Source organism: Alosa sapidissima, chromosome 8 (genome assembly GCF_018492685.1).
Source record: "Alosa sapidissima isolate fAloSap1 chromosome 8, fAloSap1.pri, whole genome shotgun sequence".
Classification (NCBI taxonomy): Eukaryota; Metazoa; Chordata; class Actinopteri; order Clupeiformes; family Clupeidae; genus Alosa; species Alosa sapidissima.
The window spans coordinates 1,960,273-1,987,524 of record NC_055964.1 but is presented as its reverse complement, the minus strand read 5'-3'; the positions used below and the strand labels follow the sequence as shown (position 1 = coordinate 1,987,524).

The window sequence follows — 27,252 nt, the reverse complement described above, 5'->3', positions numbered from 1 at the left end:
ACCACCACTTGCGAATGGATGGTATGTCCGTCTGTAATACACATATAATATTGGAGATTTGCGCTGTTTATTTTTTAACATTCTTGCTTACATATGCTAGGAATTACAACTTACATCCAAAAAGTCAAATTGGGCATTAGTGCAGATGCTGAGGGCGTACTGTTAAAGAGAGAGAAAGATAATGATTACAGAGGTGTAAGACAAACAGGAGAAATTGTGTGGAAATTGTAGAAGTTTACCATAATCATGAAGATCCCACAACTCTGTCCATCCGATTGAATTGGAAATGGCTGGAAAGTAATTCACAGTTACTCAAATATGGTGTTGACAACCATTGTAGTATACTGTGTCCACTGTGCAAAAATAAATGCCAAGATATTACACAAGTAAGTAAAGTTACATCAAAGTCTTTTCCGGTCTTCTCCACCCATGGTCCAGCAGCCACTGCTCCTGCAAGTTGTCTGGAAAGAAAAATTATGCAAGCTGTTAAACATAAAAAACTGAATCCATAGAACAAGCCTTTTTGTTAAAAATGTAAGCCATAGAACAAGGCTTTTACTCAAACCTGAAGCCATAGAACAAGGCTTTTTGTTAAAAACTGAAGCCATAGAACAAGGCTTTTGCTCAAACACGATCATAGTACTTTTGACTGTTTGGACTTTTGATCTGTATTTCTTAAGGCTTTTACACAGCAACTTTAAGGATAATAATCGTTAAGATGTCTTTCTTAAATTGAATTCATATGGGAGTAGGTGTAGTCATTGTTAGGATACATGTGCTGCTGTGTGTCAGCCTTAAGGAATCAGAGGTCAAGTTGTAGAGCAGTGTCCATCAGCTCTGTAGTTCAAACCTAAATGCTGTCCTGTAAGCCTCATCACTGAAGCCATTAGGGTTATTGGAGTCCAGAAAAATGGCTTCTTTCTTGGCCACTAACAACACCTGTACGGACATATAAAAAATGATCACATATTGGGTCCACCACTGGTAGACCTGTATGAAAATACGTAAGAAAAAGCTACTGGAACAGTACACAGAGCATGTAGTGGTCCGCTGCATTCGGCTGCCTACTCCATGCCGGTATTATTATTGCCGTTTTTGATCCCATGTTTTCCTACAAAAGTAAGGGTCATACATCCATAAACTACAACTTTACATTTGTAATAAGGCATCTATGTGACATGGTATTGCAATCAATGAACTCACCGGCAATCGTACTTCACCCGTTTTCAGGGTGGAAACCACGTATAAATCCATTATATGGACATCCATTCCCTGTAGGTTATTTTAAGTCAGTATTTAATAACGGCACCAAAATTATATAAAATCTAAAAACTTACATGTCTTTTGGCTGCCTCTCCAATGAGCTTAAAGCAAGCATTCCCAATCTAAGAAAACAGAATGCATTGGATTACAAAACTCCAATAAAGCCACTGAAATTATCCAAACCCTGAGCATTATCTACTTACGTTGCTCTCAAGCTTTTCCTCTAACCCCAAGCTCCAAAAGTCCTCCCTCCGTAGGCAGACGGGACCATCCAGCACAATAACTTCTGCTGCTGGACGTGCTTTGTCCAGCACATAGTTCAGCTAAGAATGGGGAAAAAAAAACATTATCCCTGTTTTCTATTAGCCCTTGTAAGGTGTTCATATCAATTATATCAATATTTCATATCAATAGTATATAAATTTTTGACCATTATTGGTGCCAAGGTCAATGGGCTTCATTCACCAGTGTCTTCCTAAGAATTATCTGAACTGTGTTCTTAAGAAGGTCCTACGGAAACTCTTAGGCAGATTCACAAAGGTGCTGTATAACAGGAAAGAAGACTCTTGTAATTGGCACTCACCAGTTCATCCTGGAGAGGCCCCAGGTCATTGGACCACAGTGGACCACGGCTTGGATACTGGTGATCCACCAGCCAACCACCTGCTGCATAAACATGGTCCCCTTGCCTCGATGGTGTGCTATTACCTTTAACAACAGAAAAAGGTTGTTGGTGTCACTCTGACATACAACAGATACATAGAGAATACAAATGTAGACATCTGTAACTCATACAAATCTAACCTTTCATACGGAAATAGGGCCGCAGACGTGAGACGTTCATCGTCGTCACTTTACCCTCCACCCTCACAGTTGCCACACCTTTTGAGGTGACCGAGGTGAGGGTAAATGGCCCCTGGTGTCGGGTCTGGAGTGTAGCCATTTTTTTGGGGGGGGGTTTCTCTGCAATGAGGACCTCATCTCCGGCCTCTAAACAGACCTGCCTCACCCGCTTGTTTTTTCTGTTTTCAAAGCTTTTCTTGTATTTGTTCTGGGCCTTCTCGATGTTGCTGATGACCTAAAAGGTCAGTAAATAGAATTTAGTATACTTCAAGGCATGCAATCATCTTGTACATAAGTTACATAAGTTACATCACACCCAACCTTCTCGTTTAAAGCTTTGACTTTGGCCAAGGTACTGTCAAGCTCTTCCTCTGGATTTTCCACTTCAAAGTTGTCCTCCATTGGACAAGTATTCAAAGCCTCCGGGAGACGGGGGTGACGATGGAAGAGCAGATAATATGGGCTGTGCTGTGTCGATCTCTAATTTCAAAAAAGCATTTAAGTATGCATGCATACTTTCCACAAAAAAAATAACACTAACAAAAACATCCCTGTAAAATGTCAGACCAACCTGTTTCGCTGTGTTGATTCCATACACAATGGCTGGCAGATGAATGTCCCAATCATCGTGCGCCTCATTCACATAGCGTCTGAGGGCACGCTTTACATTTTGGTTGGTCCGTTCATCCTTTACCATCAAAATGCTTTTATTACATACATACTCATCAAGCAAACAAAACATTCACAGACTGAATATCATTGAACTAGCATTTTGTACCAGCACACTTACTTGTCCATTTGTTTGTGGATGGTAGGCACTGGACACTGCATGTTGAATATTCAGTGCCTCAAAGATATGTTTGTTTAGCTGCCAATCCAAAACATAGGTTATAAGCATTGAAAACATGTCCCGCACTGTCCCACCCAAACTTAAAGCTATTCCCCAATTTGGTCTGTATCTGTTTATTGTTGTAAGTGCAGTATGCCATTGGGAATTTTGCAGAAGACGTACCTCATTTACAAACTCACTGCCTCTGTCGGAAATTATTTTCCTGACCATACCAAACATATACAGTTTAGAGACCAGGGCTGCTGATGTCTCACTGGCCGAACCGTTCTTTAGGGGCTCTGCAATGACCCATTTTGTGAACAGTTCAGTGATGGTTAGAATGTACTGGTGCTCTCTCTGAGTCTCTCTAAGAGGACCAATCAGATCCATGCCCACCACATCCCATGGCTCTTTCACCTGTGGATATGCAATAACTGTATTAGATACATAAGTGTCTTCTACACTTACAATTGTAGACCGAGGCAAACCCTACCTTTATTGGGTGGAGGACCTGTGGAACTGTCTTAATGGGATCATTTAATTGGCATTGCCGACAACATCGCACCTGATGTATGAAAGCAAAAAACTTTAATGGGAGCACTCTGGTGTGAGGATCTTTACTTTTCTTTGGCCTGTAAGATTTCTGATCCTGCACCCGAAATACATGGATGGGTGTGATTAAGCTTTGCCTGTTAAATTAGTTTGCAAGCCATGACCAAATTATCATATCGATTTTACCCATTCTTCCACATCTGACTTTAGAGTGGACCAGAAGTAGCCAGCAGTGACCCGGTCTCTGGTGGCCCTCACTCCAGCGTGGTTACCAGTGCCAGGCTTGTTGTGGCACTCCTTCAAGACAGCTTCCTTTTTTTGCTCGGACATAACAACCAGCCTCATGAACTGCCTGCTTGGGCCAGTGTAGAATAACTGGTTGTCTAAAGAAAATATTCAAGATTTATTGAGTGACTGATTGATTGATTAGTATGTCTCTCAGTGTGTACAATGTTATCTCAACTAACTTACCATTTACAACAAAGTTGTTGGCCACCCGTATGAGTCTCTTACGGTCAACTGCGGCAACAGCGGAATCGACAGCCCCACTGAGTAGATACTGCCGAAGAGCAGCATGAAATGAGTACTGGTCCATGTTTCTTTGAACAAATGATAAAAAAACATAGATATCTAGTAAGCATACACTTCTACAGTATGTTTACATTTAGGTACCAAGATGGGAGACTAAATCAAATCAAATTTATTTATACAGCATATTTGACAAACACAGACCCAATGTGCCCCAAAAGAAAGGGAGTAAAACAACAAACATGACCAAACAATAAAGATTAGATAAATATAAAAATATAGAGATTAAAATGCATATAATATCAAGTGAATAAAATACATTTTCAACTGTGGGTTTGGAAAGTCCATCAAATATTTTGTGTCATGTGGGGGCATTGACTAACAAAGTAAACCAGGTTTAGTGCCATAGACAGTAAAAGATCGGTGCCCTGTATGAAGCAATTCACCACTTGCTCGACGATGATGTCACTTTCTCTGATTGGGCGTAGTAGATTAGATCATTTATAATTGGTCCATTTTTTGCCATACGTCACATCGTTCTCCAGATTTCCTAATCCTGCAAACCACCACGACAAGTGTCTGTCATTCCCACGGTAATTTCACAGGGGTTGCCATGTGGTTTGTGAGATGAGACCAAGTTCTCAGAAAAATATATTTTGACTAGCTGCTACACCCGACGAATTATTTTCACAGATTGTGCAGGTAAGAGTTCAGATGTTCAATGTATCTTTGTCTTTAGAAATGTTGGTATTGTTGAATAACAGAATATAACCATCTTGCATATGTGAACGTTAGCTATCGTTAGCCGTTTGGGTAATCATTAATCGAACAGTTAATGTTATGCAATGGTAATTTAAATAGGGGCCGCATTGACCATTAGCTAGTATTTATTCATGTCGGGGTTAGCTAGCTCACTAAATCTTAAGGTTGCTGTATTTCATCGGATGGTTTATGGTCTAAGGTTAATAATGTGCATTTATCAGGTTGATGCCACTAACATAACGACCATGACTAAGTTAACTTCACCAAAGGAAATTGACTTGGAAATATGTGCGGTAAGTACTTTTTTTTTTTTTTACTGTTTAACGTTAGTTAAGATATTAACATCCATGGATTGTAGTATGGACCGCTGAATTAACGGACATTTATTCTTTGATGATAAAGCTATTTGTAGCACATTTCGATTAAACTCTGTCACGTTAATGTCGCTTAATAGCCATCGTGACAATTTAGTAGTATTCTAGATATTATTGTTGCAGAAATATCAAATATCCTTCGGTAATGTCACTGTTCAATTACAATAATTGAACAGTGACATTACCGAAGGATATTTGATATTTCTGCAACAATAATATCTAGAATACTACTAAATTGTCACGATATATAGCATATATATATATATATATATATATATATATTATATATATATGCTACTGTATATACATGACATTTATCTACATGTCATGTTTTAACGTTAGGGTTCACTGCCAGTGACTATGTTGTAACTTAAAACGTTAACGTGAACGTTGTTCGACATCACACATTTGTTAACATTTGTCATAGCAGATGACGTTGGTACAAAAATAGCCCATTTTCGTCGGAAATGCACAATATATAGTTATTCATGACATTTATCTACATGTCTTGTGTTATTGGATAACATCAACGTTGGGTACAGTTGACATTATCAGCATCAAGGAAGGTCAAAGGTGCTCGCGCAGCCAAAGTTTAAGGTTAACGTTACAGTTATCGTTGGCTACCCTAATAGCTAGCATTAAAGTTAGTTCACTTAAGTGACTTTTTAACATTGTAGCCACCATACACTTACCTTTTCAGCAACTCTTGCTCTTTAGAAAGAAACAGCCTAAAACTATCTACTGCTAATGATAATCTAGCTTTTATTTATGTAACTGAACTAAATTAAACTAAATCGACCTAACTTTATCTATATACAAACTAAAACAAAGATTATCTACAATATAACGCTACAAACAAACAAACAAATGTCAAACTATTCTAACTAACTAAACAAATCTACTCTATCTGATGTTAAAATTAATCTAAAACAATGTAAAATAAATCAATAAAAATATCGCCTATTACTAAAATGCTATTACTAAAATGCTGTCTCTCGTATCTCTCTTATCTCTATTACCACCAACGTCTGCGCAGATTGATGGTAGCCAGGGGCTATTGTAGTTGCGGCTTGTTGGCAAGCACGCGACAAGCACGCGACTTTTCGATGTGCAGTATTCTGTTCTATTCATCTGATAAGTGAAGTGCCAGGATTGATTTCAGTGAAGCATAGGAAAGCTATGCGTTGACAAAATAGGTTGTATGGGCTCTGAGCACAAGCTCACTTATAGTGGGGGCGGTGGTAGTGTAGTGGTTAAGGAGCTGGGCTAGCGTGCAGTAGCCTGAACGTTGTCGGTTCAATTCCCAGTTTCCACCGTTGTGCCCTTGGGCAAGACACTTAACCCCAAATTGCTCCGGGGACAATGTGATCCCTTGTAATATAGCTGACATATGTAAGTCACTTTGGTCAAGAAGTGTCTGCTAAATGTAATGTAATAGTCGGCAAACCAGTTTCCTGTTCTTTGACATGGCTGTCAACAAGCACCTGAAAATTAGTGCTTTAGTTCTATCAAAACGTAAAAATTAGAATGTATGTGAGTCTTAAGGTCCATGGGCAGCTCTACAAGGAGCACTGCTGTGGCACTTCCCTACTCAACTCTACCTTTGCTAACTAAGTGGGTTAGGTTGACCTAGCACCCAAGCAATGGAAGGCAATACCATCAAATGCAATTGAGTATGTTTCTTATTCCAGAGATGAGGGAAATTACTTGCCTCTTTCATGCATTTCCTTCGTCCATCTCTTGAGTTCGGGGAATGCCAATCGAAGTCACTCTTCAGGTCACAATGTTGATGTGAATAATATGAAATGTATCTTCTGTTATATTCGGCTCCTTTCGTGTTCACTCAAACTCTAAACATCTTGTTTATACAGTACCCAACAGTGAAACTTTATTTGACTTTAATACACACAAGCCACCCTTTGTTGGCATTACTTGAAATTCCATAGAAAATGATTGGAGTCATTTTTGACCCAATGTATGGAAAAGTGTGGTAATGATACAAAAAAATATACCAATGATGCAAATCCAAATGGCCTCATGTCAGACAAAATATTTGAGGAATATATGGAAGATTAAACAATACAAATGTAAAATTACCAACAATGCTGGGGTCATATTTGACTCCACTTATGCATGTAAGGGTCAAAGATATCTGTTGGATTGTCTCCCATTTGGCCTTAATCACAGATGCATCAGAGTATTGATTGTATTATGACCTGTAGATTCTTAGCGTTTGCCCTTTTGTTTTTCTAATCAGTATTGCAGTGTATGACTGATGATGATAGTGGTGGTGTTCTAGTGCTGTAGTAATATTATTCTAATACATTATTTTGTCTGTCCTATTTCTCTCTCTCTCACTCTCATTTAACAGTTCACACCATCAGAAGGTGCAGTGCAACCAAGACCCCCCAGTACAAGCTGAAGGACACAGAATGACAAAATGCCACCCCAAATTGTCAGATGGCACATTTCATGTTGTAAGGTATGTTCACGGTATGTTTCTTATGTATCCCACCTATTGGTGAATTAAGTAGCCAGTGCGACAATAGTCCACCAAGGTGGAAAGAGGTGCAAGAAGTAATAAAACGTGCAAGGGCCTCTTCACAGATCCCGTCGTTAGCTCCACTCTTATTATAGGCTATATTGGAGGAAGCAAACAAGGACTAAAAGTTAACGTGATAAAAAAGGCATGTGTGGTTTACGTAATGTAATGTGTTTCACGGTATGAGTTGAGTGCCCTGCTTTGCTAATGTTTTTAGTTAACTTCACTTGCCTGAAATCCAAAATATTTTCGAACAACGGATGATCTGTTTCGAGGGACAAGCTCTTGATTTTTGATCGTCGTTTTTTTGTGTAGTCTAACTAGCCTACTAATAGTGGACATAATGCTACTAGTCCAGAGAATGAGAATTATCGTGGAGGGGCTGTGCTATTGTGGCACTGTTTTTATTCCCAAAGGCCTTGGGAACCTAATTAAGGTGCATGGTTTCATGAACACCAAGAAAAACCTGAACATTTTCAAAGGAAATCTGTCAATCTCTGCCAAGACACTAAAAGTTGGTCATGATTGGATCATTCATCAGGTCAATGAAATAAAACAAATGTCCGGATCAAAACAAGTATGGTTTGCTGAACACAAAATCAAGCTTCAGACATTGCCATTTCAGTCCCCTGATCTAAACTCCATAGAAAAACAGTGGGGTGAGTCAAAGAGGAGAATGCACAAGTGTAGACCTAGGAATCTGGACGATCTGGGGAGATTTTGTAAAGACAAACGGTCTTAAATCCCTTGTTTTTTATTCTACAACTTTATGGGGTGTCATAGGAGAATATTACAAGCTGTTTTATTGGCAAAGGGAGGCTTAAGAAGGTATTACAAGTAGGGGTGCCAATAATTGTGAGCGAAGTGTTTTTGTTAAATATTTATTTATTTTTAAATCTAAAGATTTTTCTTTTTCTTTCTTTCCTTCAAGGTTGTATTTTTCCTGTTTTTTTTTTTTTTTTTTTCATTTGTGAGATTACAATAAATCACAGATAATAACATATTAACTTTAGTAGAGGTGCCAATAATTCTGGAGGGTACTGTATATACTTATACTTTCATAAGTATATGTGAATGTGATTTTATCTTGGATTTTGGCACAAAGGATTGCGAACCACTGCATAAAGAGTTATAATACATTGGTGTAAATAAAGTGCATTAAAAATTAAAAATGGTCAACTCAAGGTGATTCTCTTTCACAGAAAAGCCCAAGGACTCAGAACATGAAGCCAAAGAAGTAGATGATGACTTGGCCCAGTGACACCAGATGGAAAAGCCCATTGCAGTAGTCAACCCTACTGGAGATGAATGCATCAATAAGTTATCTAAATCATGTTTTGAAACGTCTAATGGCCACCTTACACCAAACAAGTTTGACAAGATTTGGGGAAAGATTCTTAAAAGATTGTAGTATTTTAACTAATGCCCCCCATTCAAGCTTTACTCAAAAGACTCCAATCTTTGAAGAATATTTCCCAAATCTTGTCAAAGTTGTTTGGTGTAAGGAGGCCATTAGTCTAAAAGCCTTGCACCAAACCACCAAAGTACTCATGACTGTCAGGTAGGGGTGTGACGGTATTTTAACACTATTTCAAAAAATGTCCAGTAATGACATATTACAGCAAAAACCTTTTATAGACTATTTCTTTGTACAGTGTACTCATGCAATGGGCAGCAATCATGAGATGTTTGCTTAATGTTATAGTTGTGAAAACATTAGAAAATGTTATGGGCTTGAAATTGCATACAATACCTGATGTATTTTTTCATGTTACATGAATTAAAATGAAGTGTTATTTATATAAGATCGTAGTTATGTAGTTTAAAAAAAACTTATTGAAAGGTGAATAGTCTCTTGTAGCCTATTTGTGTGTTTATAGTCAGAAGTTGCAGAGCATCTTCAAAAGTATGAACACCCATATGCTCTATGGCCTTGAAGGATTTGTTATTTATGCATGCAATAAAATGATATTAATAAACGGTCATTGAGTCCATGTGCTTGTCTCAACACAGCAAGTTAGTTTACTTGTTGCCCCCCCCCCTCTCTCCTCCTTTATTCATGGTTGTAATAGCATTCATTTAAATGTAGGTGACCATATTCATCTTTGCAATTCTGTCTTTGATTCAGTCGAGTTATTTACACAGGCAAGTACGTAGGCTAGCAGTTCACAGTAAAGGAATGAGTCATTTGATGATCATTCCATGTGTGAATTTGATTGTGTGCTCGTTTTGATACAGTGTTGCCTCCTGAAACGCTTACGCAGGTGTCGTGCGTGGATGCATGCAAACGTTATGGGTCATTAAATAAATGTATCCAGTTCCCAGATCAGTTCATATTTCATTATTAAATGATCACAATGTTACATGTGAAACCAAAGACTTAACAGTTAGTGTGAGGAGATGGCATGTAGGCTAATGAGAGCTGTCAATTGTGTAACCTCGCTTAAGTGTAAACTAGAAAGCTGTTTCGTACATCTCATCCAGGGTTTTGGTCTTCAAACTAGAAAGCTGTTTCGTACATCTCATCCAGGGTTTTGGTCTGTAGAAGTTACAACTGCATATATTTGTACGTTCTTCACGTTTTCATGCCGTTGATTCATCGTTGATATTCGGTCGTCTGACAGAAACCGACCAATCTGGGATGCGTTTCCCAAATAGTTGCTAACCTGTTGGTTGGCATCGCGTTGCAACCAGCTAAGTTGCTAACTTGGTTAGCAGCTAGGAAACGCAACCCTGACCAATTAACGTTGATTCGACCTCCTTTGCTATCTGGGTAGCCTCCATACATTTCCGTTGGCTCCTTAAAACATGTACATTTAACTATTAGAACTTTATTACTGCTACAAACAATGTTGACTTGACTTATTATACATTCTCGTTCTCTGGATATGTAATACCGACAATCGCGCAAGCGTAGAACCAATCATGTAGTGTCGTAAACCATCGTAAAAGACGTTAAGCTTCTGCGCATGCGCATAATCTTGCGCATGCGCAGAACGGATCTGGCAGGCGGTACGGATCGTGTACTGACACCCCCCATAAACGGCTTCATAACCGTTCTTCAGAAAATCTATGGGTGACGTCACAGACGCTTTGTCCATATTTTTTACAGTCTATGGTTTACATACCCAGTTCAGTTCAGAGCCTATGTTACCATAGTTACTTACATAGCCTGATCATATTTGAGCGTTCAGAGGGGTATTCCAGAAAGGAGGTTTAACAAACACTGAGATAAAACTTAACCTCTGGGTTGTCTGAACCTGTGGCGACTAAACCCGAGCTGTCGGTTCCAAAACACCGGATACCAGTTAGTTCAATCAACCCTGTGTTAGATAACCTAAAGTTGTGCGCGTTCACGGCGAACTTATAAAGGCATCATCTATTGAGAGTCGAAACAATGAGTGAAACCGGCGAAACAAAGAGCACCGTATTTTTCAGAGGCGGAGTAGTCGAGGCTTACGAGGAGAGAACTGTAATAACAAAAAAAAAAGATCAATACTTAAGCGCCTGCGTCCGAGACCTTGCTTGGCAGAGAATAGCCTAACTGACCGTGTAAATGCGTACGTTTAGGATAGCCTATTTAATGTCAAAGGCACAATTAAATAATTCACTGAACATCACGTATTGACTGCTTTGAATGATGCTTTCCTACCTTGTCACAGAGTGAGTGGGCCATAGAATTCTTTGAGAATCCCACATGTAATTTTCTATTTTAACACTGGTTCTGCAGCTGTGGGCCAAGTTAAACTTTTGCGCTCCATCTTGGGAAGGGTTAATGTCGGAAGGCATGGGTAGCCTGTTGGACACATTTCAGTGCACATTTGGAAAATTTAATAAGTGATGCTGACCTGCCAGTTGGTGAAACTACACATTAATGATCCTCGTGGGTTTGTGTCCAGGAAAACGAATGAAGTTGTGCAGGGACTGCTTTAGCGCAAGGCAAACTTTATGCACTGACCGACAGCTTGCCGATATGCTCTGCGTCTCCAACACTACAAAAACTCCCAGTCGGAGAGCGTGTGTAGCCTATTAAAAAAATATTTTATCCCAAAATGCCATCAGCATTCTTAACCAAACTTAGTGACAACATACATACCCGGCTGAGCTATACAGCTATATCTAAACTTATTTATCAATTTTCTATAGGCTATGTTTCCCCTTTTTTGTACTGTACTTGTTTTAATTATATCTTCAATGTGTCTGAGATGTTGTTTGTCCATCTGTCTGGTGAGCCAAACACAAATGTCCACTATGGTGTAGGCTCCTACATTAAATATTTATTTTATTCTATTCTAATCCACCATGCTGCTTTTCAAGTAGCCTATATTTAGGATTCAGCTGAAAAACTCTAGCGCTCTTGAAAAACTCGTTTGGAAAATAATGGATAGGCTATCATGTGATGTCGTGGTCTTATCGCCCTCTCACGGTGAATTGCACGGATGAATATTACACGATTTTGTGCTTCTTTGTCAATCGGACCTTCGTCAAAATGAAACGCCATTGTGTGACAAGTGTAAAAATAGCGGCCTGATTGAACATGCACTAAAATAACCGAACATAATTGAACATAACCTGAACAAAACCTACCCCCTACCAGGTTAAGTTCAGAGCCTATGTTACCATAGTTACTTACATAGCCTGATCATTTTTGAGCTTTCTGGAACTGAAATCCCAGGTTTACCGTTTACTCTGGGTTTACATACCCAGTTCAGTTCAGAGCCTGTGTTACCATAGTTACTTACATAGCCTGATAATTTTTGAGCTTTCTGGAACTGAAATCCCAGGTTTACTGCTAACTCTGGGTTAACATACCCAGTTAAGCCAGTAAACCTGCTTTCTGGAATACCCCTCAGGGCTATTCACACCCTGTTACATAACAACAAAAACATGTTGCTCGCGTGCCCAAAAAACATGGCCGACATTCGTTTTTTCGTCAGCAGAAAGTGAAGAATTCTGAACGGTTTCAGCACTAATATCTGTTCAAATTAAAATTGAGATGGAAAAGTTGTGTTTTATTTTCATAATCTTTGTTCAGTGAACACATACAACCGTCAGTTTGTTAGCTAACAGACATTTCGTGAATATGACGTTCAGGCCTATAAACTATAAGTTTACCTGCAAACCTTGACTTTTTGTCGAAGCAGATAGTGCAGTGGTCACAGGCAAAGGCCTCATTTTGGCGGAGTGAGTGTGCATGTGTACCAACGTCTCTGGAGAGAAGGCGCGCAATTTGAACAAGAAATCGGTTCTCAAACGGAAGTTTTGATTGCAACAATTAGTTAGTTCATGCACCAGGGTGTAAATAGCATGCAGTACTATAAACACCTGGGTACGAATAGCATCCACTTCTAACTGTACATTGATGCAAACAGCATTCCTTATTCAGAGTGTCTATTACACAGCTGAGCTATTCACACTCTGTTATGTAACAACAAAAAAAACATGTTGCTTGTTTTTAAAAAAAAAAAAAATATTATTACATTGTGTGATCAATATGCCAGATTAAATGCACAGGGGTGCAAATAGCATACACTGATATTTGTACCAGACGAGGTACTAATAGAACACATTGCTGTGTGCACCGGGGTACGAATACATTGATATTTGTACCAGACGAGGTACTAATAGAACACATTGCTGTGTGCACCGGGGTACGAATAGCATACATTGATATTTGTACCAGACGGGGTACTAATAGGACACATTGCTGTGTGCACCGGGGTACGAATAGAATTCACTTCTTATTGCACCAGGGTACGAATAGCATACACTGCTAATTGTACCAGGGGTGAAATACTTAAATTATTTCTAAACCAGTCTCCTAGAGTCTGTAGTGAAGTCTGTGAAGGGTTTTCCAGGCTCCATTTCTTTTTACGAGACACCCTGCTCAGAAGAGACATCTGCCGGTTGTTTGGGTTGTTGCAGCGTCGTTGCAGCGTCACTGGAAAAATACAAATTAAAGTCGCGTGATACCGCGTGATCCCACACGCGGACTGCGAGGGAAGCTGGCCAAATCGAAGCAATGCCCATTGTATGTGTTACTCAGTTACAAACAGCATAATTAGGGTTGCTGAGCTATCCATTCCCAAGTCAAAGTCAGGTAGTAAAGGAAGGATTGTACCCTGGTGGTCTGAGGAATGTAGTAAGGCTGTCAGGGACCGTAATAAAGCTTTTAGAACTTTAAAGCAAACTCTAAATTTTGGACATTTTATTAAATATAAACAGTGTCAAGCTGTAGTGAGCCGCACAGTCAAAAGTGCAAAAAGGGATTGGAAAAAGTTTTGTGATTCAATTGAAAGAACAACTCCAATTCAAAGTGTATGGGACATGATCAAGAAGATGAGAGGGAACTGGAGGGGATTTGAGTATCCAGTAATGATTAATGATCAAAGAGTTATCACAAATAATAAAGATAAAGCAGAGGCCCTATCGAAGGCATTGCAAAGGTGCATAGCTCAGAGAACCTTACCCATGAGGAGAAAAAAGGAAGAGATATGACGATAAAAAGAATACAGAAAAATACAAAACAAGGGGCTACATTGACATTTTTGGTGGAAAAGATCAGGCAGTCTGCCGAGAGACCTGCCCCAATGGGCATCATTGGACCATTAAACCACACAATGATCCAAAACATACAGCCAAACAAGGCAAGAAATGGTTAACTGAGAACAATATCATTTTAGAGTGGCAGAGCCAGAGTCCAGACCTCAATCCATCAAAAAAGTAAGCACAAGGCCAGAGTGATGGCAAATAATCGTTCCTGACTAAAAACCCAGATTGCTGTTAAAAAGGTGTGGTCTAAAATCATTGTGGAGACATGGAGAGGCTTGGTAGATATTATAAGAACCATTTTGAGAGTTGTTAATGCAAATAAAGATGTTTCCATTGACTATTTAAAAAGAGTATGACTAATTTTGAACTTGCCATTTTTCATAAACATGTTAAAAAAGATAAAAACGATTATTTTTTGATTCCATGTTTCTACCACATTGTCTTACAACCTTTTGGCATGTGGCAGTGTCAATTTCAGTCAAAACAAACATATTGGTCAAGAGAACATCAACATTACATCAATATTTGCCAGGGGTATGAATAATTTTGTTCTTAAAGAGATAAAGTAGTGGTATTTACAGATGCATCAAAGTCAAGTCAAGTCAAGTCAAGTTTATTTATATAGCGCATTTCATACACAGAGGTCATTCAATGTGCTTTACATAAACAAAACCAAACAATAATAACAAATAAAAAGCATAGAAAGGCAATATAGTCAAAGAATAGTTAAAAGGTAAAGATCATAATAAAAAGAAAACATAAAACACAAGGTAAAATAATTTAAAAATAAAGGATAATTAGTAAGCAAAAAAAAAACAAAAAAACAAAACAAAGGCAAAAAGAAAGTAAAAAGAAGTAATAAAAGATAAAGTAGAATAATTATCAAGGCAGATTCAGAATTTGTAACGCGGCACAGTTAGCAGAAAGCATCTGAGAACAGTTTGGTCTTAAGTCTAGATTTAAAACTGGCTACAGTTGGGGCCTTTTTGATGTCATCCGAAAGTTGATTCCACAGCTGAGCCGCATAGCAGCTAAAAGCTGCTTCACCATGTTTAGTTCTAACAGTAGGTTTTACTAGCAGGTTTTTCACTTGGGACCTGAGAGGACGCGAAGGTGTGTACTGCTGAAGCATGTCTGACAGGTATTTAGGTCCTGCTCCATTTACTGATTTATAAACAAGCAATAGAGCTTTAAAGTCAATTCTGTGACTTACTGGAAGCCAGTGCAAGGACTTAAGAATTGGAGTAATGTGGTCAGTTCTTTTAGTTTTTGTTAGAATCCTAGCTGCTGCATTTTGTATAATCTGAAGCTGTTTAATAGTCTTTTTAGGAAGGCCTGTGAACAGTCCATTGCAGTAATCAACCCTGCTGGAGATAAATGCATGAATGAGTCATATTTTGACATCAGCCCTCTGAGTCTGGCAATATTTTTGAGGTGGTAAAAAGCTGATTTAGTTGTCGCTTTCATGTGGCTGTTGAAATTTAGATCACTGTCAATTAATACACCAAGATTTTTAACTGTATCCTTTGCCTTCAACCCTTTTGTGTCAAGGAGACTGGCAACCCTAAGTCTTTCCTCCTTTTTACCAAATATAATTACTTCAGTTTTTTCTTTGTTCAGTTGAAGAAAATTTTGAGACATCCAGGTGTTGATTTGTTCTATACACTGACAAATAGATTCAAGAGGACCATAGTCGTTTGGTGACAGAGCTAAGTAAATTTGTGTGTCATCTGCATAGCTATGATATGAAATCAAGTTATTTTGGATGATTTGTCCAAGTGGGAGCATATAGAGGTTGAATAATAGTGGCCCTAAGATCGACCCCTGGGGAACACCACAGGTCAAGGACGTTGGTGTTGAGGTACAGTTTCCAATGGCAACAAAGAAGCTCCTTTCTTGTAGATATGATTTTAGCCAGCTGATAACTATGCCTGTAAATCCAACCCAGTGTTCTAGTCTGTGTAGTAAAATATTGTGATCAACAGTGTCAAATGCTGCACTAAGGTCCAGTAGCACTAGGACTGATGTTTTACCTGAATCTGTGTCTCTTTAATGAGAGCTGTTTCAGTGCTGTGATTTGCCCGAAAACCAGACTGAAAGTAATCAAAATACCCATTTGATGTTAGGAAGGTGGTTAATTGATTAAAGACTACTTTTTCAATAATTTTGCCAATAAAAGGTAGATTGGATATGGGCCTGTAATTGTTTAGCATGGAGGCATCCAGGTTATTCTTCTTGAGAAGTGGCTTTACAACAGCTGTTTTCAGTGACTTAGGAATAGTGCCAGACAGCAGTGATACATTTACAATTTGAAGGACATCCGCCGCCAAAATGGTAGGCAGAGTGTCTAAGACACATGTGGAAGAGCTGAGATTCTGTACCGTTTTTTTAAGTGTTTCGTAGTCTATCAAGCTGAACTCTGACATTAAGTTTAGTTTCCCTCTGTTTGTTGCTGGAAGTTCAGGTTGTTGAATTTGTAATTGAGCAGATATGTTGAGTCTGATTTTGTAAATTTTACATTTAAAAAAAGATGAAAACTCATTGCATTTATTAGTTGAGAGAAGTTCAGGTGCTAATTGTGAGGGGGGATTTGTTAATTTATCAACAGTTGAAAATAGAATACGAGTGTTATTTGAACTTCTATTGATAATGTTAGAATGATCAAAGTCAACAGAGGGTAAAGTTGGTATTGCATTTGTAATTCCTAGTCTCAATATCTGTAAAAAAAGAAAGACTGAGTAATGATCTTGCAGTTTACACAGCTGAGCTAGTAGCTATAATTATTGCTCTGTCCTGGGTTGAGAGTAATAGACCTAGGAATGGGGTGTTAGTTGCTGAAGTGCCCTTGAGCAAGGCACCTAACCCTGCACTGCTCCCCGAGCGTCGCTGTTGTTGCAGGCAGCTCACTGCGCTGGGATTAGTGTGTGCTGAGTGTGTTTCACTAATTCAGGGATTGGGATAAATGCAGACACCAAATTTCCCTCAAAAGAGTATATACTTATACTTATATTAGCTATTATTAGGATTTAAATATCCAGACTCACACTCCATTTCGGTAGGTGGCGGTAATGCTTCCAAAAGTTGTTTGACAACCGCCATGAAAAAGGAAAGAAGAAGTTCGGCTAACGCAGCTTCGTCGTTTTATTATCAGCACGCAAAACCAAGTTTGCAATACCCCTGCAATGGAAACCACAGGTGAAGAAACTAAATTGATACAACTTGGAATTGAGGAGGAAGGTGGGGGAAAGGAACGGGATTTGCTGTCTGACGAAGAGGGCATGATACTCGACAAATCAGATGACACATCTGATGATGAGGGAGAGATTGAGGCTGAAATTCAGCGTCTGGAGGAGCAGGTAACGTTAATATCGACATTAAGTCTGACCGTGGTCGGTTTAGTCGTACGTTTGACTAACGTCAATATGTGCCATTAGATGCATTAACTAAGAGGACGTAGCCTAATTAATGTTAATTATTGCCGTAACAGTTAACATTACTCGAATGGTCATTTTCCTGCGCAGCTGTAGCGCTACACTGACCGTAACTGTGCTACACGATTTTATTACATTTGACTGTGATTACACCGTTTTCCATTTAACACCTGGCACACGAATCTATCTGAGCGTTACTGCAGTACCAGAACCCGTGGTCTATTAAAACTTCTCTGCATTTATTGTTGGAAATGAAGTAAATAGCCCGCCATCTTACTTGTCCTTTGACCCGGATGCGATATTTTTTCCCTAGGATGGTAGGGAAAGCGCTCCGCCTTAACAATCTTTGGGGAAAGGTACCGCCAGAGAATAGGCGTGTTCGACTTGAGGCAGATCTGTGCAGATCTGACTTGATGTGATGCATGCTGGGTTGAACACAATGCATACTGGGATGGACGCAATGCTTGCTGATTAGAAATTCTGTCCGACTTCTGTCAGCCGGGGAGGGACTTACACCATGTCACATGACCTTAAAATATCGCGGGAGTCTTAGCCTGCAGACAGATCTTGCAGTTGCCTTCCACGAGCTGCAAGAGCTAAAACACTCCCTCATGACGTCAGTTCAAAGACGTGATCGGGCCATTTGGGAGGAATGTCCTCATGATGATTATAGGGAGGGAAAGTAATCTCATCGCCATCTAGTGGTTGCGTTCCTAGAGTTTAGCGGAGTGGATGGGATTTTTTTTTTAGAAAAAATATATCTCGGTGCACAGTGGGATCTTAATTTAATGCCTTCCATATGTTAGGCACTGGGGTCACCTCTATTGCTTCAAGTGGTCATACCTTATTTTTAGGATCAGTTGAATTGTTTTGAGTTTTTGTCGTAACACGGTGATAAGGAACTACAGCTGCATGTGACGTCACATGTTTGGGCGCTTAATCTCTAACTGATCAATAAGCAATTTGCTTAACTGGCTTACATATTTTTGTAATAACGGAAGGTGATGTAACCGCGTGGTGATAACCTTTATGTCTGGATAACTGGTGTTGTGCTTCCACTCACATGAAGAGCTGGCAGTAAGTGTTTAGTGGCAATGCTAACCAGGCTAATAAACAAACCATGCTACCGAGTAACGTCGAAGGGTAAAGTCAGGTGGCTTTTTTGTAGTCCGTTTATGAAACAAAAGGAGCAATTTCGATTTTTTTAAATAAGGCAAAATAGGGTCTGACATTTTCACAGTTAGAAGATTATTACTGTATAGACACTGACAAATATTTTTGGTGGATAAGATCGCTGATTTGGCTTCACAGTATTTTTTTTAAACTAGGTCTATGGGACTTAACATTGGAGCTGCTCTTCGATAGGAACGCAACCACTTGGGGCGCTGGTTTTCACTTTCCCTCCCTATGACGGGAGTCTCATGCTGCTTCCTTATGTTGGAATATGCGAAAATAAACAGAAATCGAAGGGATACCTTCTTATACGTGATTTCTGCAACAATGGTAGGCTAGCCTACTGAAAATGTTTGGATATTCTGTTATTTTCTGCTGTTGGTTAAATAGATAGATATTGAATTTATGTGCTACAAAGCAGGCCTGTTAACTGTATGACAACAGTGGTGTATTTAAACTACATCATAAGAATTTATTTCGTCAGTCATCATGCTCATTTTAATGAGTAAGAATGAAAGTTCTGCTGTATTTATTGCAAACAAAATTCCGCGATATCTCCCGCGAGTCACGTCAGGCAGACTGTAGCCTGTCTGTCTGGGATGAGCTGCCTTCTGTTGTAGCTCCTCCTGGCTAGCCTCTAAAGATCACGTTTATGTAGAAAGCCAGACCAAGTCAGACTCAGTCCAAGTCGAACACGCCTATTGTCTAATAAGGGGAGAACCTTCACTCTCGGAACTCTTCCGGTGTGGTACTGCATCTAGGGGCGCTCACGGGCGAGTCCAGAATGAATGGAGGTCTATGGAGCTGTACCCCTCAAAATCCACTTTTCTCGGGATATCATTTTTTTTTAAATAATTTGAATATTGTATTCGAAAGGGGAGACAAAGACAATACACTTGGTTGAGTATTATATTTTTTAAAGTCACTTAATTGTTCTAAAAAGCCTTTCAAACAAGTCAATGACATCATTCATTAGCTTGATCATAGCATAGCATAGCATCAATGCTAGCGTGTTATGGGCAACAACGACCCAACCTGTAAGAAAACGAAAGGACACGACTCCCGGATTATTTCACTTTTGATTGATAATCCATATCCATTTTGCGAAAAATAAAATAAAATCTGAGGGTTTCAGTTGTTAAATAGGTGAAAACAATAAATGTAGCCATGTAGCTCCATAGGACCCCATGTATTTTGGACTCGCCCGCGATCGCCATCTAGGTGAACTCTGGTGAACTGCAGCCAAATTCGGTTTGTATGGGATTAATAGAGAGTGGGGAGGCTCTCCGTAGATGGGCTCTGGTACCGCCTTTTTCGGGTTGTGGCTAGATGGGATACAGCTAAGTAAGTGAAATCTCGCCGCTCAGGACAGGAAGTAGGAAGCGATCGTGGATATTCCAAAGGAAACAAGAAAAATAGCTATTTTGCGAACATTAACATCACTTTTATGTTATAAATTCATGTTAGAAATACTATTACAAAATAAATAGTTTAGTTATGATCATAGGTGTCCCAAAGAGGTATAATATATATGGACACGTAAGTTTAACTTTACCCTGCGTTACGAGAACTTATAATTAAAGGCGATCTAAAGACGTCTCAGCCATGGATATCCGTGTCATAAATGAAAACTATTTTTACGGATCGTTGTGAAAGAGTTGCTTCAATTGCACAACGAACACTGTCCTTTCCCTTTGGGGATGGACCATAACTTGCTGTGATGAAGCTGCTAACGATTGGACTGAGATCGTAACTTTTGAAACCTGGCATGCAATATCTACTTCTGCACGGAGACTCGACTCCATCTGTAGAGAACACAACATGTAGGCTTACATATATGTGCAATGTATTGGCAGTACCATTATTAATCATATAGATATATGCAGTGAACAGAATATATTATAATAAAAACTGAATAAATATGGTATGAACCATATGGACCGATATGTACAGTACAGTTATGTGCAGTGTGGTAACAGTACCATTGTAGTGCAGAAACATAAACATCAGAGAGACTTGCTTCTACAGCTACATAAGATAAGAGTTAGAGAGTCACAATATGTCCAATATGATTTCATTTAATTTTAGGGGGGTGGGGTTTGTGATTTTCACATACAAACAAAGCATTCTGGTGCATTCTGACAAAATAATAAAGACAAAATAGAACATTTCCTGTGTTGGTAACTTTACTCATAAATCTATCTACAGTCAAGTATGCATTTAGAGAAATACAATAAAATATCAATATAATATAATACATTTTATGTGTGGTTGTTTAAGACACACTGAAGGCATGATGCCACCATAGGTTTGCAGAGAACTATATACAATATGCACACTGAAGGCATGATGCCACCATACAGTAGGTTTGCAGATAACTATATACAATATGCACACTGAAGGAATGATGCCACCATAGGTTTGCAGAGAACTATATACAATATGCACACTTGAAAGGGGTGGGGTGGTGGTGTGTGGGAGTTGTGAGGGCCGCTGAAAGCCAGTGTCCATCCTCACAGGAAGGGGTGGGGTGGTGGGGTGGGGTTGGGAGGGCCGCTGAAAACCAGTGTCCATCCTCACAGAAAAGAGTTAATCTGCAGCCTTAGACACTGGTTAGCAGAAGGTGTCCACTACAAACCAACAAACCCCACTTCTAAAAAAACACAAACACACTCGCGCACTCCCCGGGAAAACAGGAGATTCTGTCAATCTGAATTTTAAGTTTTTAAGTTGCTTACATAATAACATTGGCCTTTATATGACACATTATATGGCACAGGAGGGAGAGGGAGGCGCACACACACACACACACACACACACACACAAACTCGCGCATACAATGCTAAGCTAACAGCTAGACTATCGATTTAAAAATGGACATTTTTTTTAGCTGAACTCACCGTCCTGACCAAAACTGCGGTCTTTAGTTAAGACTGTAAACTTGGTCATGGTTTCTTCCTCGTAATCACTGAAGTACTTCTCAAAACTCCTGTACGACGAGAAGAAAGCTGCCATTGTTATAGTAACAATATCGTCCGTAAATGGGCTCTGGTATCGTCGAGATTTTGCGATATTTCACTGTCTGTTACGTAATTTCCGTTCTTAGCTGTATCCCATCTAGCCACAACCCCTTTTTTGTCTCTGATTGGCTAGAAGGGCTCTCGCCCGATTGGTTATTTGATTTGGCCGTGAAACGTCATGTCACGTTCACGTCACAAGTGGTCGTCTAGTCTGTTTTGATCGTCTTTACAACAGAAGTAGCTAAACAAAGTCAATCCAACAGGCTAAAGCGAAGTGCGTGCCGTCAGATTTATATTCCAAGTTCACAATTTCATAGCATGTTTAGATCGTGTTTAGATTAGTCCTAGCTGTTTGTGGGAGTTTTGTGATGAACGTGAACTTGGGAGTACAAATCTGACCAGCCTTTCGTAAATTCGCCGTGGCTCGAGCACTGAACAGTTATAATATTAAGAGTAGGGCCTACATAAGCAACAACCTCTAACAGTTAGGCTCCAAGTTTTCCCAACCAGCAAATAGGCTTAGAACAGCAACAGAACAGTCAACACAGAGTTCATTAAGGCTCCCTGATGTGACGAGAGATGTGTTGGTTCTAACTTGTATCCTGCCTGCTCAACAGAAACTATTTAAAGGGACACCAGGCAAGCCTGATGCTTTTTCTCTACAAAACTCCCCCTCGTTTGGTCTGAAGCTCTTTTCCTTTTCTTTGCGTCTTCCGTCAAGGGTTTTCGCTGCTTCTTCGCCGGCTCTGCCATTATACACACGTTTGCAACAATCTTTAGCTTTTCGTTAGCCTGCCTCTGTGCTGTAAACTGATCCTGCTTCGGTCGGCGGGTAGGATACACCGAACTTGCAAGTGGGATATTCTTCCTACAGGCAGTTGGGGCGGGCGGAGAGCCTTCATTCGCCCCCGTAATGAGTCATTTAACCATATACCGACTTACAAAGATGATTAATTAACACGAAATCGTTGCCTGGTGTCCCTTTTAATGAAACTATTACCTCCAAATTATTACCAAAGTCAAGGTATAATAAATTGTAATAGGCTACCACAGATTAATGAAGCCGCAGTCAGCCAATTGCATAAAAGACACCACAGTATAATTAAAGTATGACAGATTTTATTTTTTGTGAACCTAATATTGCATAAGTGCTTCCCCTATCATCCTGGGAAAAAAAATATTGCGACCCGGATACCTGACATATTATGGGGAAATGAAAACCAGCGCCCCCAGTGGTTAGGTTCCTATCGAAGAGCAGCTCCAATGTTAAAGGTGCTCTAAGCGATGCCATGCGTTTTTTTAAGCTAAAACATTTTATGTCACTTACTGCAAACATCACCTAACCAACCGCTAGCTGTCTGTGTCCTGAATACACTGTAAAACAACGTAATCTCTGTTGACAGCCCAGGCTCCAAAAATGGCAACAAAAACAACCTGGGCAAACCTAGCCCATAAAAGCAAACAAACTATTCCAGCAAATCACAGACGAGATGCGCGTTTAGGAGAGTTTCAATTGCATGGGACCAGCACGGGAGGGAGGGGAAGAAAGTAGCGAGCTAGCTCTCTGTTTTGTTTGCTCAGTTTGCTCTGGGTAGCCTGAGCTCCGCTCTGCTTAGGTTAAAAGGAGGATCATTCACGAGAGGATTTTGGGCTGCACAGATTCAACACAGATCTTGTTAGAATGGTGAAATACCAGATACAGAGATAGGAATACACAGATGACATTAGTATATATGCTCTTTTGATCCCGTGAGGGAAATTTGGTCTCTGCATTTATCCCAATCCGTGAATTAGTGAAACACACTCAGCACACAGTGAGGTGAAGCACTAATGACTGAACTTAACTGAAACACACTAATCCCGGCGCAGAGAGCTGCCTGCAACAACAGCGGCGCTCTGGGAGCAGTGAGGGGTTAGGTGCCTTGCTCAAGGTTCGAACTGGCAACCCTCCGGTTACAAGTCCGAAGAGCTAACCAGTAGGCCATGGCTAACCAGTAGGCCATGGCTACCCTCTAAAAGCAGTCCCTCCAGCAGTGCTGGATAAATGGTTAGGTCCACTCATGCATTTGGGTTCTCTGCCCTCTTCAGGCCTGGAGTGAAAAAGCTGCGGTTGTGCTCATGCTTAGTGTGTTCTGTTCTTTGGCGAAACAATAATATTTTATTTTTTTCACTTATCGGCCAATTATATATTGGCCGCCGATATCGTGCATCCCTAATTGAAAATTGATCTAATTAACACATTGTTACAGCTACAGGAAATTCTTTCTAATTGTCACACATAGAGGCTTATAATTTTCTACATTTTTCTAAATGTATGATTTTCTAATACTTTTTCTACATCTGCTTACCTGCTAATCCCTCATATAAGTTTCCCTCATGGGAAATTTTGGATGATTGAGGCATGGTATCAGGCCTGCAAATGTTTGAAAATGAATCAATTTGTTTGTTTCATTTTCTCAAAGGGTCAAAATCACACACATTGTTTCTTTATCTCTCTCAGTTAATTAGTGGAGGACATATTTGCCAGTCGTGTTGATAAGCCTAGTCATGCACTGTTGCAAAAAATGCGACTAAATCATTGCAATGATTGCACAATGATTGGAGTTACTGTAAGCCTAATTGGTCAGTCTTTAAAGGAGAATTCCGGTGTGATATTGACCTAAAGTGTGTTGAAACATGATACCAAGTGTGAACGTATGTCTCATAGGCCATCTCGGCTTGTCCCCTGCACTCCAAAATCTGGCGCTAGTTAGCCGATGCTACCAACAGCTTTTTCAATGGTGGTGCTTCGGCATCGGGATAGCCATGCAAATAAATCACTGTTTTACACCATTTACGAGGCTCAATGTATCTCCACACTTCATTGGTAGACTTCCGAGGGCCCTGACATTTAAAACGAGACATTGAGAACTTTGAAAAAGCATTGGTAGTTTACTTACAAGACGATTTACAGACAGTATCTTCACAAAGTTTAGCGTTTAAAGCCATCTTGAATTTAGTCACGATAAGTCGAGCGACGAGTAAGAATGAACAGGTATGATAAGGGATCAGATTCCAAAAATAATTCTGTGGAAATGCATGGATTCCAGTTTCTTCCAGTAGCAGCAACTGGAATCCATACATTTCCACGGAATTATTTTTGGAATCTGATCCCTTATCATACCTGTTGCTAGGTTACGGGGACGCTGGCGAGACACGCCGCTCCGTCTGACATCATGTTTTTGTTTGTTTTTATGTAATGTTCGTAATTTTATGTAATGTCATGTTTATTTTTTGTATTGGTTTGTCTAGTTAAATGTTTTCCCTATTTATTTACGCTATTTTTGATAGTTTTCGTGTTATTCGTAGTCCTTTTTACTCCTAAGTCAGCTGATGTCGTAGACATTTGTCCATTGGGAGCTTGCTATGGCTAGCTTTTGCCCTAGCTGGGCATTGGACATCCTTCTATCTATCCGTGAGCAGTGCAGCACTTCACTGTCTGGTCGAGGGGATCTCTCGGGACAGCCGGACCTAGGCTCTACTCTGCGAAAGATCTACCGTGGCCGCCGAGCTGTTGCTGACCTGCGAGCTGCCTTGCCAACTGCAGACTAACTGGGCCTCTGACATCCTTCCATCCATCCGTGAACAGTGCACTTCACTGTCTGGTCGAGGGGATCTCTCGGGACAGCCGGACCTAGGCTCTACTCTGCGAAAGATCTACCGTGGCCGCCGAGCTGTTGCTGACCTGCGAGCTGCCTTGCCAACTGCAGACTAACGTTAACGGTGAAGAGCTGCATTCTCACGGAGCAACAAACGGTCGCTGTTAAGTCCACCGAATTGCCGATCTACACGATCGCTCAGTACTTTGGACTGTGCTTCAATCATCTCCAGACTGCAGTCTAGCAGGCCTAGCTTCTAATGTTAACGTTATCTCCAGACTGCCAGTGAATTCACCGGTTTGGTCAGTTGCTAAAGAACTTGGCATTGCATCGGTTGTGGAGACACAGCTCTGTGCGCAGTTTTCACGGATCATTGCCCTTGGGACATTTTCAGCTGGTTTGGAAATTGGACTGATTTTAACATCACTTTTTCCCCTTTTAAAATATATTTCTTTTTTTTTATTTGTTTATTTGTTTTGTTGTATGTCTTGGTGTCACGGGTACGCTGGCGACTACGCCGCTCCATCCGGCATCTTTTGTCTTGTTATGTGTCTTGTTTGTGGAGCGCTTTGGATTGCACTATGTGCATGTTAAATGCGCTTTAAAAATAAATCTGACTTGACTTGAGACATACGTTCACACTCGGTATCATGTTTCAACACACTTTAGGTCAATATCACACCGGAATTCTCCTTTAATGTGTCTTTTGCTCATCTCATTTTATTTGGAATTTTAGCTCTCCATCAATGCCTTTGACTACAATTGCCATGTGGACCTCATCAAGCTTTTGCGGCAGGAAGGGAAACTGCATCGTCTACGTAAAGCCCGATTGAAGATGAGCGAGCTTTTCCCACTTACCGAAGGTAAAGCAGTTTTTGTCCCTTATGGGTTTGAATGTAAAAGGGCACGCAGGCGAGACGCGCTGCTCCGTCCATTTGATTTTGAAATACCGTATTTTCCGGACTATATGTTGCACCTTTTTTCATAGTTTGGCTGGTCGTGCGACTTAGTCTGGTGCGATTTATATATGAAAAAAAAAAAAATAATATATATATATATATATATATATATATATATATATATATATATATATATATATATAATTGAACATGTTTTTAAATGTTAATTCATATTAACTTCACTTGGTCACAACTTCACTTAGTGTCTTAAAGAAGGCTACTAATAGGCCTATGCCTTTAATTTAAAGAAGCCCTATGCAGGTCTGGTTATTCCTTCGCTGTTTCTGGGTTTTCGCCTGATTTAAGCTCACATTTTTCACGACATAGCTCCCACTGCAGCTTCGGTAGCCAGTGACTGCTACGCTAAACCCCCACTAGCTAGCGAGCTAGCCATCAAGAAACCAAGCTAAACACATACAGGGCTCACAATGAAACAATTTCAACAGCAACAAAGCCAAGTCGGAGTCCGCTTTGCAGTCTTCTTAGAAACTACAATCTGACTACATTTTCGAGGCGCGATATACTTCCGCTGAGTTACATCCGGATTTGTTTGGACCGTGACCAGAAAGTTGCATATTCGTTTTTTCCGCGGAGAAGCACTAGGGGGAGACGAAGCACCCACCAAACCACCCAAAAAGTGTTGTAGAACCATCAGAATGACTGTCAACCTGCATAATTAAGGTAATTTTTGCTAAAATTGTTGCATATGGCTTCTTTAAGGAGTTCAAAGAAAAGAAGAACAAACAAAAAGCGCTGCCCCTTTTAAGAAATACAATTCAGCAAATT

The 27,252-nt window shown here is 39.9% G+C and overlaps 1 protein-coding gene and 1 long non-coding RNA gene across 3 annotated transcripts in view; both read left to right on the top strand.

The window, feature by feature from the left end:
- The first annotated feature begins 4,061 nt into the window (after positions 1-4,061).
- LOC121715602 lies at positions 4,062-9,042 on the top strand. Of its 2 annotated transcripts, none has more exons than XR_006033647.1 (3): positions 4,062-5,070; positions 7,523-7,628; positions 8,896-9,042. It is a non-coding gene; the product is annotated as an uncharacterized LOC121715602 (long non-coding RNA). The 2 variants fall into 2 exon arrangements; XR_006033648.1 differs by having other exon boundaries at positions 7,523-7,633.
- An 8,301-nt stretch (positions 9,043-17,343) lies between these two features.
- sart3 (spliceosome associated factor 3, U4/U6 recycling protein) overlaps positions 17,344-27,252 on the top strand; it is a 135,972-nt gene continuing 126,063 nt past the window's right edge. The window contains exons 1-2 of the mRNA XM_042101385.1: positions 17,344-17,601; positions 26,244-26,370. Of these exons, the coding sequence (XP_041957319.1) occupies positions 17,428-17,601; positions 26,244-26,370 (301 nt within the window). The 5' untranslated portion in view covers positions 17,344-17,427. The remainder of the gene's footprint in view (positions 17,602-26,243; positions 26,371-27,252) is intronic.